At 36.0% G+C, this 15,449-nt stretch overlaps 1 protein-coding gene across 1 annotated transcript in view; it reads left to right on the top strand.

The window, feature by feature from the left end:
* STS (steroid sulfatase) overlaps window positions 1-15,449 on the top strand; it is a 97,764-nt gene that overhangs the window by 14,013 nt on the left and 68,302 nt on the right. The window contains exons 3-5 of the mRNA XM_053935502.1: window positions 1,234-1,355; window positions 4,223-4,345; window positions 9,953-10,376. Coding sequence (XP_053791477.1) covers window positions 1,234-1,355; window positions 4,223-4,345; window positions 9,953-10,376 — 669 coding nt within the window. The remainder of the gene's footprint in view (window positions 1-1,233; window positions 1,356-4,222; window positions 4,346-9,952; window positions 10,377-15,449) is intronic.

Genomic DNA, 15,449 nt, shown 5'->3' with positions numbered 1-15,449 from the left:
GGTACCAGCTTAGATGTGATGGTTGTGTAAACAGAGCAAGTGATATCCGGCCATTGTGTTTCAGAGGTGCAAATTCTTTGGCAAAGTTAAATCAAACATTCAGACTAAAAGCACTGTCTGTCAAATGTTAAATGCTCTTTTTCCTGCTGATGTTAGTTATAAGTAAAATTTTCTCATAACTCAGAAAAAAATGCAAATCAAGTTACAGCTTCTAGTTTTAAACAAGGAAAAATATATAGAACATTGATGCCTGGATCACTCCCCTCACAGGCACCAGAACGACCCCAAGATCTATATTCTCTGCTGAGAGAATTTGGAATTAGATTTTTAGAATATGATGAATTTTCATCTTAGTGATTGTTATCAGTAGGTGACTTTACAGATAGAAATTAATTCCATTGGAAATTTAATGTTTCTGACTATTCAGACTTAGATGATGGGAGCACTAGTGTGCCTTGAGGTCATGGTCATTAATCTCCAGGGTCAGAGAGCTATTAGAGCCTGCTGCAGCTGCTGGCCAGACTGCATTAGTAATTTTTATCTGTAGAAGCAAGGACACAGGATTTCTTCCTGCAGGATCCAATTTTAATCTGTATGATGAGCCAGGTCACAGACAAGTCTCCCATACAGATATGGAGGCTAGGTTGTGCCCCTGGGTCTAATACAGCAGACATAATCATGTCAGACATGTAGATATTGTTAATATAGAGCATAACACAGAGTCATAATCATTTGAATCTCTTCTAATAGCTTATAGCACCACATAGGGACATTATCCCTACTCCAAAAAGTTTATGCTGGAGAAAGACTGAAGAGGCACCAAGTAGGGAGCAAGGAAGCACAACCTTGCTCTAGTCTTTCTTACCTTCATTATTGAAGCAAAAAGGTTTTAAATTTACAGTTCTAGTTAAGTAACACATTAAAAAGGATTGCAATACTGTATTTCCAGATGTTACAGTTTAACACTGGCCGTGAAGAATAGAAGAAAGTGGAGAAAAATATTTTTAATGCAATGTTACAGTGTCTCTGTTCAGACACCTAATGTAAAAATATTTGACATGATAGTATTTGGAATTGCAACCCCACCATGCTTTTGATAATTTACATACAGTAAATTTTAACTGGATTTTCCTGATAGTTCTTGCTTCAGATACCTTGTTCTTACCATGCCTGTATCCAAATAACCATCTTTGTTTTTTTTTTGTTTTTTTTCACCTGCTTGTGTTTTTCCAGAACCCCTAATATTGACAGGCTAGCAGAGGAAGGAGTGACACTTACTCAGCATATAGCAGCATCCCCACTTTGTACTCCAAGCAGGGCAGCTTTCTTGACAGGGAGATATCCTATAAGATCAGGTAAAATCCCATCACTTTATTTATATATAAATATTTTATTTTATTTACAGTAAACTGTATGTAGGTATTTTGTCTGGCCTTCCTTGATTTGTTTATCATTACCAGATTAAGAAATGGTAAATTATTAGTCCTTTCAGTGACTGATCAAGCTCAGCAGACTTGGTCTACATTAGAAATATTTCATATATATGGGGAATTTTCATATTTCAGAAGAGTTGACACAAAGATAAAGTTTTTTTAGTGAGTAATTTTTTTTTTTTGTTTAAATGTCAACAAAGCAATCTGACTGTGGTTATTTAATGCCAGCCATGTCCTGGACTGCATCAGGCACAACATCACCATCCAGGCAAGGGAGGGGATTGTCCCGAACTGTTCTGTGCGAGGGTGGCCTCGCCTCAAATGCTGTGTATACCAAACCTGACAGTTCAAGAAGTGTTTGGACAATACTTTGGGGCACATGGTGTGACTCCTGGGGATGTCCTGTGCAGGGCTGGATGTTGAATTCAATGATCCCTGTAGGTCCCTTCCAACTAAGCATATCTTGTGATTCTGTGTGATTCTGTGAAATTACTCCACTATTCAGTGACTCCAGGCTCTTTACCTGCCTCCATTGCATTCAGGCTGCTCCCACTATGTTGGTGGGCAGCCCAAGTATTGAACACCACAGAGATGCAGATAGAAAGACTCAGTAAAAGAACCCAATATAAATACTTCTCAGACATGTAAATACTTCTCAGGTTTGTGTTTTGGTTTTCTTTTTTTATTTTTTTTTTTTGTAGGAGGGAGGTAGGGGCAGGACAGTTCATTAAAGTACTCAAGTTGCCCTGAAAACTGGGGAGAAGAGAGCAAAAAATCTCTCATCTATTTGAAGTGTTATTTTTGTTTCATATCTACCCATACACAGCATTAAGTATCCTGTGAATACATGCATTTAATTTCTCTTACTTTTAAAGTACCTGATCCAAAGCCTATTTGAGTCCATGAAGATCTAGTCTGTTTATTTTAGTGTGCTGGGACTCAGCCTCTCAGTGCTTAGCCATGCAACTTTAACATTCCCTTAACATCATTTTTAGCAAGGATCATTATACATTAATCAGATCACTTGTTCATTAGTGATAAAACATCCTGTCCTTGCTTCTGGGAATGAAAGCAAAGCAAGACTCTGGAGCCTACTTGATACATTTGTGCTCACTCAAATCAAGTAACAAGCTTCTGCAAAAGTGCCAGCTAATATAACTTGCTAAATTTTCCATTACATTCATCTGCAAAGGAAAATTTTATATACCTGTTACAGATATATTGCTATTAATATTTACTGTAGGTAAAGTCACAGGTCACTTTCCATTATGTTGCTTGTTCTTATTTCTGAAAAATTAGGACTTGAACTAATTTTTTTCTTCACTGATCAGCTCTCAGACATACTTAATCATTTCCATGTAGGTACAAAAATTGAACTTTGTCTTACTTGAGTTACAAAATTTCTAAATATGGATTGCTTCCAAATACCAGTGAAGAACTAGTAAAGGGTTATTATAGACGACACTAGTATCATGATGTGGAAAAAAATGTTAGAAATATAAATCTCCTGCTAATAGAGCTGAAGAAAAAGATTCCAAAATGCTGTATTGGATAAGACACAAGCTCAGAGAAAGGTAATGAGGAAAAAAAAAGAAGTCATGCTTCTGTACTTTCATTCTGATAAAGTTATCAGTAGAGTAACAGAATTACATTGATTTCAGTTGCAACAGCTTGAAATATGTAAAAATAAATATAAATAAGTAAAATATAGATAAATATATGGCTAAAGCTATATGAAGTGTTGATCAGAAAAACTCTCTGGGATGAAAAACAGAAGTCAGCATTTGAAGGGCAGGTTGAGCTTTCTTTAATAAACCAGTCTAACGAGTCATTTTCTCATGTAACCACAAGGGATACCTGAGGGAGGATTCTGGTTGTCTAAATCAGTCATGTAACTTGGGCACTGTAATCATCCAGTTGCATAATTTAGACTTCCTGAAGATACATCTGCACAGATTTGCATAGATATTCTCTGTTCTTACTGTCTATTTTCAGTGCCAGCTCTCATCTGGAATCCTAGTAATCTAATTTTCATGAACCTGAGCTCTCAAGTTCCTCATCCTGAGAGCACTTTGTAAGCTCATTTGTGTTTCTCAGAGTCTTAGCATATAGAAATTACCGTGCCTTATTTAGATGTTGTCTTGTTAGCCAGTACCTGATGCTCTTTTAGTGCACTCACTCAGTCAGTGTACATTGGATGATGTGTCTTCATGCCACTGGAGCACCCCATTAATGCTGACAGCTCAAGCCACTCTATTTACAGGATCAGATTCCCTCTTGCTCTTTCTGACCTCATGATATTTACATGCCCAGCATTAAGACTGCCCTATTTCAATATGCCTTCTCTCAAAAAACCTTAAAGGCTTGTTGAAAACCACATATGAGAACAGAAGAAATTCTCAAAGTAGAACTTGGGAATGATCTCACTTAGTTCTCATCTTCCTTCCCTCTCCGTGTACAAGAAAAATAAATTATGCAACCTCAACTTCTTAAAATGTTGCTATACCATAGAAAGTCTACAGAAGGAGCTGTTTATGTGATGGCTGGCCCCCATGGCCCCATGGTTATAAGCTCAGAATTTTTTTCTCCATGTCTGTTGCTAGTGTCAATACAGGAAAGACCTCACATGGCTAAATGGATGATTCTATCTTCCACTTGCAACACTTAGTGTCTGATTGTAATATGTCATTTAAGTGATACCACCTAAGGCAAAAAAGTGCATGCAGAACTAATGATTGGAAATTCTTTCTTTGTATTATCCTGGTCTCATTCATTTTTATTGTATTTAGGAATGGCTGCCTTTTCACGAGTTGGTGTCTTCTTATTTTCTGCCTCTTCTGGAGGACTTCCTTCTGAAGAAATAACTTTTTCCAAACTCCTGAAGCAGAAAGGTTATGCAACAGCTCTAATAGGTAAAATTGCAGACATGCGCAGCACTGTTTTCTTTCATTTCAATGAAAAGAACATTAGCTTCCCATATAGGCTTTTAAGGGCCTGCATTAAGCTTTTCTCCCCCACAGCATAATGAATTTATTTTTCTGCAACAAAGCTGAGCACATTCCCATGCCTGTGTGAAACACTAGTCAGGTAAGTATGTCTAATTCACTTGTGTAGTTATAGTCTCATTTTGCCAGGTACTGAAGAAACATGATGAACAAACTGAAAATTAGTCAAGCTCATGAAAAATTTTCTGTATAAATAGGAGTTAGATTACATCAGAGAGACAATGAGGGGTTGATCACAGGGGTACAGGTCAGCGCTGTGGTTGTTTTAATTTCACCAGTGTTTAAATTCTCATAAAGTAAATAACACTGTACCTGGGCTACTGTCTTAGTCATCAGACAGAAATGGATGTTTCTAGGAAATGTTTCATATTATTTGGTAGATATTTAATATAAAAATATATTTCTCTCTCATTATGAAGATAGTTCAGACAGCTGATCACAGCATAAATATGCAGTGATGGGCAAAAGAAATCATACTAGGTTAATATTAAATAGAATTGGAATTAATGTCATAAAAGTATAACATTCAAGTTTTCAGATTTTTTTTTTCTTAATTTGGCCACTGACTTATTCCACACTGCTTATATTTTAGAAGATTCTTGAGAAGTACAACTTGTATTATATAATGTGTTTCTTTACTGGAATTGCCAGGGAATAGTTGTGCAGAGAACATCATACTGGAATATTACTAAATTAAATTAGATGAAAGATGCACGCAATTTGTTTTTTAAATGAAACAGAAACTTGGAATTTTGAAAGTAATTTTTGTTTAAAAAACCAGGCTGTTTAGCAAAGCTAACAATTCACGCCACTGTTCAAAAAACATCTGTATTATGTAGATAAACCAGTGTCAGTGTTCTAACTAAAAATCCTACTTAGCTATACGCCAGTCTTATGAAGCATAAAATACCATGATATCCTGAAAGAATGAAAGTAGAAAACCAGAAATTCTTACCAGAAATTTACTTCATTTAGGTGTATTTGAACCATAGTACAAAAAAGCCGTTCATAATTTGTCCTTGTGGACTTGATTTCTATTTCTCCATATTCAATTAAAGGCTGGGTTTTTTTTCTGTTTGTAACAAGCACAGTAATACAACTCATTTTCTGGAGCTGACCTAGTTAATATTCTTTTTTTAACTACTTTTGCTGCAACATGACAGCTTGCCACTTAGATCTTCAGAAGTTCTCTCCAAGATGCTTAATGAACAATTCTTCCAAGTGGCCTGAGTGATAGCTATGAGACCATAAAATGTAATATTACCATATCCTTAGAGTATAATGAAGGTTTCCAAAAATCAAGAAGTGCATTAAAATTAGGGATAAAGCATATGTAAATGACAGAAAGAAAAATTATGTAGATTTGAAGACTAGATAAGCAGTCTGATTCACCAGTACATTTTCTGCTTTTGCTGGTGTTCTTATCACATCATATTGGTCTAGGTCAGGGAGTCTTTGCTTGGTTCAATCTAACTCAGCAGTTCCCAAAGAATTAATTGTCAAATCCTGCACCAGTGATGGATTGGTATAAGGGGAATTTGAAGCCTTTCTGATCTGCAAGCCTGTAGTGTAATTTCTATCTTTTTTGCCAATCTCCTCTCTGAGGACATTATTTTTCTTCCCTGGGTGAATTTTTGTTTATTTTTTAAAATTTTTTTTGTCCTCTGAATAAATGATTTCTTTTGTTTGATATGTCCCAAATATATTTTATCTATGAATCTACTTTATATATACACTTTTCTACCTCATTGTTTTCCCTTGTGACATAAAGAAGGTGACAACCAGTAGATCTGTCACAAAAGTACACAATCAGATCTGCAACAAAATGAAGTTCTATCAAAAAAACCCTGATGCATAGAATACGTATTTCTCCAGTGGGAAGAAATGCTCATGTTTTGTTGGATATAGCAATTCATAATGCAAAAAATTCCCTTAAATTTGATAGATAGTATTTTAACAACTGCTGTACTCAATTACAGTTGAGTAAAGGTTAATTTTTCCTCACTGTTGCTATCCAGTGTGTTGTCCAGCATCCAGAGAAGCTTAAAATCCACCTATGTGGTTTATCTCCGAAGCTAAAATACTAACTGATAGCTGGTGCTTATTTCTTTCAGAATGAAGTATTATAATGTTTGGGCATCACAGCAGTAAGGTGTCCAAGATTGACGGAGTGTATAGAGTGGAGATAGTACAACAGTTATTCATAAAACAGCCTAAAATCTGTCCATGTAAATACCATATGCACATACACTTTTTACAAATTTTGCTATGTACTTCAAATAAATATATTTCCTAAGAACACAAAATATTTCTGTTTGCATCTTGCTCCACATCTTGTATCTTGTCATTTATCTGAAAAGCAAAAAATCATTCAAAAAGAAATATATCATTATATAAAAATCAGTCTTCGTACCAAAACCACTTTGCTCCCTTTTCCACTATCTGATGGAAAAGTACAGGGGAAACATGGATTTCTGTAGTGTCCTCAGGATTCTGCATTTTGAAAAATGGAGTTTCAAGTAAAATTTCTTGGCTGAATAGGGCTTGCCTCTCACTTCCACTTGCCTTTCATTGCATTGCTTTCGCTCTGCAGAAGTCTTAATTGTGGCTGATGGAGACGGAAAAAAGCCTAGGTCTCAAATTATTATGGTACTCATAATTTACAATTAACAGCCTAAATTTCACTCAAAAGCTTGGTAGAATCTGTTGAAATGCTTATGATGCTTGTGTGAAGTGTCCATTCTATGAAGCATCACTTGGCAAAGAGATGAGAGCCTTTTGCATTGCTCTCAGATTCAGAAGGGCCCCAGAATCTAAAGCACAGTAATCTGTTCAAGCACTAGCTCAAGGCAGGGGTTATTGTCACAAGGAGTGAAACAAAACATGTATTGTGGACCCAGCCATCACATGCTTTTTCAGAGTAGTGCAGGATCTATCAAAACCTTCTATCTCCCCAGCCATTTGAGAATGGCAGTTGTGTCATTCTGTCACAGGTCCTGATATAATTTGAGCTGAGGCTTCTGTTGCTTTTCCTACTAACCTGGTCTCTGCTTTGGCTTAAGTTGCTTCTCAAGAAATATTTTTCTGAGGCCCAAGTTTGTCTTGACATTGAACAATTTGTTGTGCTTGCTAAAGAAGCCCTTTCAATAAAAATAGAACTTATATTTCCCCCTGCTCTAATTTGTTATTGCAAGGTTTTTCTATCCTGGATTGTAGTTGAGATCCAGTTAAAAAATCCACTACATAAGTGACCTTGAAGATATACTTAATTTGTTTGAGTTTCTTTTTCATATTTTTTTACTGAATTACAGGTTTTTTGAGATTAACATGTAATAGCAAAAAAAAAAAAAAAAAAAAAAAAATTGAAGCCTGAAGAGCATTTATGTTCCTGATTATAAGCCTCTACCTTTAAATCACTTATCTAACTTGATGACATTTGTTTCATTCTCACGCTATTACACATCTGGCTTTATGATTACTCCATTAAGACACTTATTCAAACGTAAGAGAAAAATTGAAGCATTTCTTTTCAAAAATCTGCATCTTTGGGGGCTGGGAATGAAAATCAGAGTTCCAGCCTTACCTAGCCCTTTATAGCACCATTATAACTTCTGAAATTTCAGTACAATGGTGTGTACTGCTTGTTTTTTTTTAATTGACTACAATAATTTTTATTGGACCATGTCAAAAATAGTGACCAGAACAATTCTGTTCAGAATACCACCAGCCGAATACGTCCACAGGTGAGGGGGCATCTGAGAGGGAAAAGTTCTGAATGGAATGAGAAAGGTGTAGAGGCATTCATTTCACTGGCACAAAAGCAGACCTGAAAATGTTTTATACCTGCTTTGATGATATACAGAAGTTATTTTTAACTTAAGACCATCAAAAGACCTATGAGGGCAACTGGACTCAACTAAGCACTCAGATTCAAGATTTTGAGCTTTTTCTCCACCCTTGCTGACAGACGAACTTAGGCATATGACATTCTTATCCTGTTGATGACATTCTCATCCATTCTCAGTTGTGTTATTTGTGGAAGACAAATAAGAACAGCCAGCTAATTTGCTAAATTTTAAAAAAGCAGAACTGATCCCCATGTTCACCCTATTTGGTACTGCAGTACCTGCATCACAGCCAAATTAAAAAGTGCAGGATGAATATGCTGTTCTGGCAACCCAGGAGGAGATGCTCAGGACTGTTTGACTCTCTTCTAGATGTGTTAAAGCTGGGATAGTTTGAAAAAGGGGAAAATTCCATATATGCTTTTTTTCTGTTTTGCATTTACTGCCATGAGTATTCTGATTTCTCTGAAACAAGTATTTCACATTTCTCTGGGGTAAGTTATGAGAATGAAGACTTACTGAGTTTGTAGATTTTCTTGTTTATTTATTTTGCAATCACAACCCCTGAATTATGCTGGTCATGTTTAGGTGTTTGATTCAGAAAAATAAATAAAGTTTGTCCCAGCAGTATATAATGTCATCTGTTTTGTCAAGGCCAGCATGCTTTTTAAAATATTTAGCACATTTTCTTGCTGAGAGCAAAGGCATAGCTCTATCCATAATCCATCTCAATAAGCTTAACTGAATTTGAATTTTTTTTTATAATTATGCATTTTGATTCAAATAACAGCTACCAATTAGGTCTGTTGTGCTAAGCAATGCATAAGCATGTGGTAAGAGGTTGTAGCTGAGTCATAGAATGAATTATCTAGATACTTACCATAATCAGCATGAATATAGATTGTATTAGTATAATGCAAATCAGGCTCACTGGTTTCTTATGTCAGACAGTGTCCAACATTATTGCAGAATTAGAGTGATTTCCTAGTGGTACAAAATGCTGTGAGAGATAGTATTTGACAGTAATTTACTTGTTACTGTTGTTTTTTATTTATATCTATGAAATATATAAATACAAAATAATTTGCCTTACTATATATATATGTGTATATTGAGGGATATTGACAATTTCAGAGATTTTGCAATCATTTAAATAATAAATGCTTTAATAATTTTCCTATTCTTGATTTATTTTCTATTTGTTACTATTTTCTTATTCTTTGTCTTTTTTTCTTTTTTGACTAGTCAAATTATTTGCCAGAAAAAACTTCAGCAAAGATATTTTGTACTTCCATATTTGTTCTTCCTCTTCAATCAGTAGCTGCTACAAAACAGTATTTTCTTATGACAGCTGCACATACTTAATTTCCAAAGTTAACTGTCAGGACTCTGTTGTTCTTCAATGACCTGCTAGCCCACTCAGAATTTAATGGTCTTCAGCAGCATCCATGTTAAGTTATTTCTAACTGATGAAGAGGGAGGCATGAAAAAACATCTTTGATGGAGGCACAAAGAAAGTTTAAATAGAAAATAGGGATCCACACAGTAAATTCTGGGAGCAGGGGGATATCAATCAGATAGTGATGTTTTCATGTTTGAAATAATGCACATTAAAAGTAAGTTTGATCATTTAACTACAAAAATACTCCCTGTCCTTCTCTCTTTTTAGGAAAGTGGCATCTTGGGATGAACTGTGAAAGCAGTAATGACTTCTGTCACCACCCCCTCAGTCATGGATTTGATTACTTTTATGGCCTTCCTGTGACCAATTTTAGAGACTGCAAACCTGGCCAAGGCAGTGTATTTTTAAAAGGAGTTCAGAAAGACCTTGTCATCCCAATCCAAATCACTGGAATCGCCCTCGTATCTTTGGTAGTAGTGCAGTACATCGGTCTTCTCAAAGTACCCTGCCAAGCATTGGGTTACTTCTTGTTAATAATCACAATTTCACTTGTGGTTTTGATTTTTTTCTTCTATCATTTTCGACAACTAAACTGCTTTTTAATGAGGGACCATCAGATTATCCAGCAGCCACTGTCCTATAAGAACCTTACTCAGAGGCTGACAAAAGAAGCCATGCGGTTTATTGAAAGGTAGGTTTCTAACTGTGTTGTAAGTTAACATTGGCATCTCATAATGACAGTGCTTCTGAAAATAAGCTGATGGACACAAGGAATATGTCATTATAGATGATTGTAATTTTTTTTTCCTTTAAAAGATGACTGAAGGTAATCTTCTTGGTAGGAATGACTCCTATCAGGTATGTTATTCATTTCTCTATAAAAAGGGAAATGTTTTATTCTTAAGAATTTTGTGTTACTTGAAGTATGAAAAATCTTTTGTGGTGTGACTTAATTCTGTGAAAGCACAATGCAGAGTCATAATTCATTACTTTTCTGGAATGGAGAGATTTTCTTCATCATTGAGTTGATGCAAACATTAAAAGGCATTCAAATGGCTAATTTTTTAAGATACTGGCATTTTAGATGACTCCACTTTTATAACAGTAATTTTGAAAATATTTGATTTTCAGAAATCAGGGTGCTGGCTTCTGCACCTGGGACAGAATAACTCCAGGCACCAGGACAGGCTGGGAGTGACCTGCTGGAAAGCAGCTCTGTGGAGAAGGACCTGGGGCTGCTGGTGGACAACAAGCTGTCCATGAGCCAGCAGTGTGTCCTAGGGGCTAAGAAGGCCAATGGGATCCTGGGGTGCATTAGGGAGAACATTGCCAGCAGGGAGATGATCCTGCCCCTCTGCTCAGCCCTGGTGAGGCCGCATCTTAAATGTTGTGTCCAGCTCTGGGATCCTGAGGACAAGAGAGATGCAGAGCTCCTGGAGCAGGTCCAGCAGAGGGCAATAAAGTTGATTAAGGGACTGAATCATCTCTCTTATGAGGAAAAGCTGAGGTATCTGGGTCTGTTTAGCCTCAAGAAGAGACAACTGAGAGAAAACCGTGTCACTGTACCTAAGTATTTGCAGGGAAGTGTCAAGAGAACAGAGCCAGGCTCTGCTCAGTAATGCCAAGCAGTAGGACAAGAAGCAATGGGCAGAAACTGATGCACAGGAAGTTCCAGCTGAATATGAGAACAAACTTCTTTCCTGTGCAGTGACAGTGCCCTGGAATAGTTAGCCAGAGGGATTTTGTAGTCTCCCTCACTGGAAATATTTAAGAACTGTTTGGACATAATCCTGTGCCATGTTCTCTTGGATGACCCTGAGGGAGGTTGGACCAGATGATCCCACTGTTGTACCTTCCAACTTTACCCATTCTGTATTCTGTGATGCTGTGAAACAAACAAGTGTTTTGAAAACTGTTTTTAATAGCCATCACATTGGGCGACCTGTATATTGGGTCTACAAAACCCAAGTCATGGTTCATTTTTGCTAAGTCAGTTGCTTTGCTGTATTTGTCATCAAAGGGCTCTTAATGGGATTAAGTCAAAAAAGTATACATTTGTATGTTCTAAAATAGAAATCAATATATTTACAGAAAAAAAATTTAATCAATTTAACTTCTGGTAAAAAATATGTGTATGTATTTTTCTCCACCACTTTTGACAAAATTTGCAGCATTTTTAAAAATACTAAATCAAGGTAAAATCATATTCTAAGATATAGAATTACTATGATCCTGAATTTCTATTCTATGTCCATGACTTACTAGTCTTTAAAGTATGTAGCATTAGTTTCTGTGAATACATGCAAATGGTGTCATTGCTGGATGAAAACACGTACCACAAATCTGCAGCTAAATTTTGTAGACTTAATGACTGTACAGTGCAGCTGCTTCTAGCTGTTAGCAAGAAAAAATATTTATCTAAAATCTTGATCTCATACTGCAATTTTTTATCATTTCCATCCTTATGAATATTTGATGTGGCCATTTCTATACATTATACTGAAAAAATGGTTTTAATAACAAATTACCTTAAATGAGTAAGTCTTCCCAACAATCAACATTTTCATAAGTATTTATAAATTAACTAAACTATCTTTATTTCCTCTTGGTGATGGGGATAGATATAAAGATGCAATATAAACACACGAACAAACACATTTGAAAATTGTTGAGAGATTACATGCTTAATGACCAAGTGTTTGGTGATTTCAAAAGACTCTCAAGTACATTAACTATATGTTGGTATATTCTTCCACTGTTTACAAGTATATAAAGTGCCTGTAGTGATACTGTTTTGGGTATCTATGAATGTTTCACTAAATTCAATGCCATGACAATAAAATGGTTGCCTCAAAATAGGTGAGTTCAAGATGGAAATCGATGGTAGAAATCTAGTAACTCTTTTAACTGTATTAATATGTGTAATGTGCATGTGCACAGTGTTACCATGTAGATTAGTGTTGTTTTTTGACCCCAGTGTTTAGAGCTGACAAAATAATGTATAATCTAAGTCAGCATAGCTTTGTTGACGCAGCTAGAGGTAAGTGGTTTTACATCATTTAGGCACTTGGCCCCAAATGTCAGTGTAGTTTTCAGACAACACTGATGTTAAATTGAAGTCAAGGTTAATAGCACATATTCATAATTTACAACAAACTTTGTTACAGGAGTGCTGCAATTACAGTGAGAATTATAACCCAGACTCTTCATAGTCAATGTTATATTAGAGAATATCCAAACATGTTAAAGTATTGAGAAGCAATTAGAGCATTTGAGCAATCTTAACTGTGCCCTTTAATGAATGCACATGCAAAGTATATTATCATAAACCTTACTCCTGGGGATATGACTAATTGGATTAATATTCACTGAACTGATCTGCCCGATGTAGTAGTGTGAGCAACAAAACCAATATTTTCTTTGACACACTAGTTCTGACATGATAGAGTTCATACCTATTAATTCCAGAGCACCAGTAGACCATTGCTTTTATGACTAATCCACTGACTTTGGCCGTTTGTAGGTGAATGGCCACTGAGAGGTAACCAGGTTGCAGAAGTGAAGGGCCACAAGGTTTTTGAAAGTCACAGTGCTTAACAGCATTCTTGTCATTCCAGTTCTTTCAGCCCTTTAGCCACAAGTTTGAACACTGAATTTGTCACACAGTCTCCTTTTCTTTAGCTGACACATTAAACAGCAAACTCAGTCATGTACACTGTTAATCCTTGTCTACAATTATACCTGAGTGCAAACAATCCTGAAGTTAAAGAATTCAAGCTTTCACCTTACCTGGGTCTGAATACACATTTAATCATCAAACTAAAAATCATCAGGTATCATGTGTCTTTTAGTTGGTTAAATAACTGTACAATAAATATGTGATGAAGCTCCAATCTTCATCAGCACTGATATTTCTATACAGCTTTTTTAATGCTATATTTATATGCAATGTATATGAATATATATTAATTTTCCCATGTTTTATCTATATAAGTTTATTTACCTATTGCCTCTAGAAGTTTATTACCTCTAGAAGTTCTTCAGAGTTCAGGTGATGGACTTTCAGACATTCTCTTTTCTAGCTGTTTCTCAGTAATTTTCAGTTTTGTGACTTGTATAAACATCTAATTCTTCAGAAGGAATAGGCAAAGAAGGAGAGGCTATGGGGTAGACCTTTATATTAAGGAGTGTTTTGATTACCCAAAACTTAATTATGGTACTGATAAGTTTGAGTGTTTATGGGTAAGAATCAGGAGATAGGCCAACAAGGTAGATACCAAGGTGGGAGTGTGTCATGAACCACCCAGACAGGATGAAGAGGAAGACAAAATATTCTCTTAGCAGCTGGGAGAAGTCTCGCAATTCCTGGCCTTTGTTCATGTGGGGGACTTCAGCTTACCAGAGCTGGAAATGCGGTGCAGTGGACAGGAAACTGTTTAAGTGGTTCTTGGAATATATGGAAGACAACTTCCTGACATAGCTGGTGAGTGAAACAGCCTGAGGAGGGGCCCTGCTGGATCTGCTCTCTGTGAACAAAGACTGGTGGGTGCTGTGGTGGCTGGAGGATGTTTGGGCACAGAGACCACAAAATGAGAGTTTGTGATTCCTAGCAAAATAAGGAGAGAGATCTTCCAGAACTACTACCTCAAACTGCTGCATGGCTGATTTTGGCCGGTGATTCTATATAATAATTAGAATTTGTATTTTTAAAGTCTTATAATGTCTTCATAGCATACAGCCATGTGCTGTTGTGCTTACTTTGGTCTGGTTTATGGAAAGGTGGTGTTGTATTTTACCTTCCTTAGTCCTGTGCATGCATATTACAATTTTTGTTTGTTCTTTAATAGACTGAAAGAGAGCAAATACAAAATTCAATGCCCAAAGATGGCACTGAAGAATGTATGCAATTACAAGTGTCGGATCTGGTGTGTGAAAACGGGTAGTAGTTTAGTTGCTTACCCTAATTTTAAGGGAGCAGGTCAGCTCTGTCTGTGTATGTTAATTCTAATTGCTTTTTCCTGAGAAGAAATGTGTTTACATGTCGTAAACCTAACAGAATGCTCTCTTGGTATTAGAATGTAGTTGAAAGTCAAATGGATGCTACTTATTTAATGTTAAATTCAATGTGGTTGTCACTCATACATCTTCAACATGCTTTTCAGTGACCAGCTGCACAGAATATCCAATGTTGCAATATGCCAGGTTCTGTTTTCTAGCATATCAGAAATTAGTAACACAAAAATACCACTCCGTGATACAGAATACCTCTCTGAGAAATTTCTATACCTGATCACAAGTAATAATAATATTTTTTAAAAGTCTAATGAAATCTAGTTTCTGGAAAACAGTATTTAAATACTAACATGGTTATATTTAAAAGCTGTGGTGAAGTTGAATTTGGAGAATCTGTTATCTACAGTAGCAGACTGTGCTTTAGAGTTTTTCCACATATCACTAGGTCTTAAGATCTAGCAGTTCTCATGTTGTACTGGGGTTACAGTTCTCAAATCCAATGCTTTTATGAATCCTACAAGAATATACCTTATAGTTTACAGCAAAATAAAAATTATAGAGAAGAATGTGTGTATCTCTGTATACATATATTGTATATGTGCACATATATTAAAAAATGTAGTAATTTATAAGCTGTAGCAACTCTACTGGATCTTCATGCCTTTTCTCTCAGATCTCTGATAATGCCTTTTGAACGAGAAGGTAACAGGAAGAAGGTGTGGATTCATATAGGGCTTTACGAAATCTTTAG

The sequence above is a fragment of the Vidua chalybeata genome, chromosome 2 (assembly GCF_026979565.1).
Source record: "Vidua chalybeata isolate OUT-0048 chromosome 2, bVidCha1 merged haplotype, whole genome shotgun sequence".
NCBI lineage: Eukaryota > Metazoa > Chordata > Aves > Passeriformes > Viduidae > Vidua > Vidua chalybeata.
The sequence above is the reverse complement of the archived record's forward strand: the minus strand, read 5'-3'. Positions and strand labels throughout refer to the sequence as shown.